At 44.0% G+C, this 3,032-nt stretch overlaps 1 protein-coding gene across 1 annotated transcript; it reads right to left on the bottom strand.

Moving 5' to 3' along the window:
* Positions 1–389: 389 nt before the first annotated feature.
* On the bottom strand, positions 390–3,032 carry LOC145665198 (zinc finger MYM-type protein 1-like). The gene has a single exon (XM_081732482.1). The coding sequence runs from the start codon at positions 3,030–3,032 to the stop codon at positions 390–392; it is 2,643 nt and encodes an 880-aa protein (XP_081588608.1).

The following is a 3,032-nucleotide window of genomic DNA, read 5'->3' as shown; positions in this document are numbered from 1 at the left end:
AAGCAGTATCGTTTTCTGCCCATGCATGTACTTGCCAGAACACTGTGTCAGCAATCTGAAAAGATATTGAAGAATACACATATACGTACAAAGAAAAGGGGGAGGTGTCAGCCATCTAAAAAAAAAAGGAATAAAAATACACATACCTACAAACAGAGGCGGCCTTAGTAGTATGCGGGGCCCCGGGCGGGGGGTTCGGTAGGCGAAGCCCCCCTCCGAAGCCAGGAAACATAGGTGAAATTTTTGAGGGGGTAAGGGGTTCTTATGGCATGGGGGTCGATATAACTTACGACATTAATGATTCGGAAACATTTTACATGCATGCAAGATCAACAAACTAGAACACATAATAAAACTATCACTGACTTACGAAGCAGCTGCTTTGACGGTCACAGACGGAAGTCCACTTTTCTGGCTTTTCGCTGTGCAAAATCGTTGATAAGTTCCTCGTAGTCCATTGTTGAGGCAACTTCCTTTTCGATGGACAAAATAGCTAAACCGCACAATCTGCTTTGCGACATTGTTGATCGTAGATAGTTTTTGATAAGTTTCAACTTCGAAAAGCTTCTTTCCGCGCTGGAAACTGTCACAGGAATTATCAACATAATTCTGTATACAATAACGATGTTGGGAAATGAATCTCGAATGGGCCAAACGTACTGAAGACACTCTTGGGCGGCATTGATGTTATCAGGAAGCATTTCTCGAAAAATCTTCAATTCTGCGCACAAGTCAATTCCGTCTAAATCGCGTGAATCTTCTGCGCGTAACATGTTGTCCAAATCCATGCAGCACTTTAACAAATAATCGTCGTTCAACGACCGCAAACCCTTCAAGTTGTATAGAAATCCAAAGATTGAAGCATACTCTTCCAGTTGTTCGAATCTTTTTTCCATTGAGGTAAGTGCTTGATCCACTATCCATAAGAAATATCCTGTTCTGAAGGATTCCTCCGGCGAAGATGTTTCTTCGTCGTTACCCTCATAATCGAATTGTTTTTTCTTGCATCTGACTCTTCGTTCCTTGAATTTCTGAGCTACGTTCATTTCGGACGCAATTTCCTTTGCTGCGATCATAGCATCGGAGAATCCGGTTTCCCTGTACTTTCTCAAGAAAATAACAAGGCCTTTGATTTGCTGTATTGCTACATCGAGCTGCATGTCAGCTGATTGCAAAGTTTTGCTGACAGCATTCACAGCAAATAAAATGTCATACCATATCATTAAGCTCAGAACAAACTCGAAGCTTTCGAGCTCATAATTTGCAAGACATTCGGCTTCACTTTTTACTAGCGGATCATTGGCGGTATCTGCGACAGTCAACAGTGCCTCTTTGACTTCTTTCGTCTGATAACGCAGCGCTTTCACACTTTCCAGGCGGCACTCCCACCGCGTTTCTGAAAGTGATTTTGTAGTCATGAAAGGCACGGTTTCTTCCAAAATTTTCCACCTTTCAGCCGAGGCAGCAAAGCATTTATATATTCTCTGTATGACACCAAAAAACGTCACTGCTTGGGAGTTGCATTTAGCCATGTCTCCTAAAACAAGGTTCATATTATGGCAGCCACACGGAGTGTAAAATGCTCGACTGTTCATGCGAAGAATGTGCGCTTGAACTCCTTGGTATTTTCCCTTCATGTTCGCACCATTGTCGTACCCCTGGCCACGACAATCGGCGATGTCCAGACCGAGGTTCGCCAGTGCGGCAAGAAGAGCTTCAGACAACCCCTTTCCTGTTGCGTTGTCCACATTCAGAAATTCGATGAAGTGCTCCATCACCTTCACTTCCGGATCTGATACGTCCACAAAACGCAATATTAGGGACATCTGCTCTTTGTGGCTAACATCAGGCGTGCAGTCAAGGATGACAGCAAAATATTTAGCAAGTTTCACTTTATTAATAATTTTCCCCTTTACTTCTGACGCCATCAGGTTGATAAGCTCGTTTTGGATCCTATGCCCGAGGTAATGGTCGTGAGCCTCGTCGTTCTTAATTCGGCGGAGATGTTCTTGCATGGTTGGATCGAATTTGGCCAGCATCTCAACTAAGCCTAAAAACTGACCATTGTTCGGCGCATAAAGTTTCTCCGTTCTCCCACGAAATGCGCTGTTGTTTTCGGCAAGGTACTGTACAATCGCTAGAATTCTTGTTAACACTGCGCGCCAATGCAGCTTTTCTTTTCTAATTCGTTCTAGCATCATGTTATCTATTGCGCTACCATTGGACATTCTCCGAGCTGATTCCAACCACGCTGTCATGCACTTAACGTGATTTACAGAAACTTCGTGGAGCTGAAGTTTATCGCCAAGATGCTTCCAGTCGCAGCAGCCTTCGTTTGCTAACTGGCCTCTAGTAGCTGTCGTGCCAAACAACTTACAAGGAAAGCAAAATACTCTGTCTTTGATCTTCGAATAACTTAGCCATCGCCTATCCACTGTTTCTCCGTTCGGCATCCTCCGTGTAAAGAAATTGTTCGAAAAATGTCTGTCACTTTCGTCCTTTGGGCATTCACAGTCACTTAGCCTGATTGGACCCTTCTCCACTAAAATGTCACGCACTTCACTGTTAATATGTTTCCAATTACCTGGATCGTATATGTCCTCGAACAGTGTGCTCGTCGTTTGAAGAGTGTCAGAAGTATGCAGAGGAATGGTCGCGCTTTCACAGGAGAGGTCACTTTCTGGGTCTGTTGCAACAACGTTGTACCCAGAGAATTGCACCAAGTTTTCATTGTTGCTTGTGGGACAACAGGGCGTAGAAACAGTTTTGTTGCCGGCTAGTTTTTCTTCGTCGGACGCAAAACTTGGTATCACAACCTGGTCTGTCGCATCACACCGGTCGCTCACAGTCTCAGACAAATCATCATCCGTGTTCTCAAGTTTTTGGTGTTGATCCTCTGATTTTACCGCTACAACAAACTTGTCCAAAGATCCCTTTTGCTTCTGAATGAAATCTTCTTTATATTTCCGTTTCTTGGCTTTCGCAGCCCCACTTTCGTATTTACGGAATTTGTCTCTGTCTCTGCCACTCAT

This window comes from Thermobia domestica, chromosome 11 (assembly GCF_964235325.1).
Source record: "Thermobia domestica chromosome 11, izTheDome1.hap1.1, whole genome shotgun sequence".
Lineage (NCBI taxonomy): Eukaryota > Metazoa > Arthropoda > Insecta > Zygentoma > Lepismatidae > Thermobia > Thermobia domestica.
This window is presented reverse-complemented; position numbering and strand designations above follow the sequence as displayed.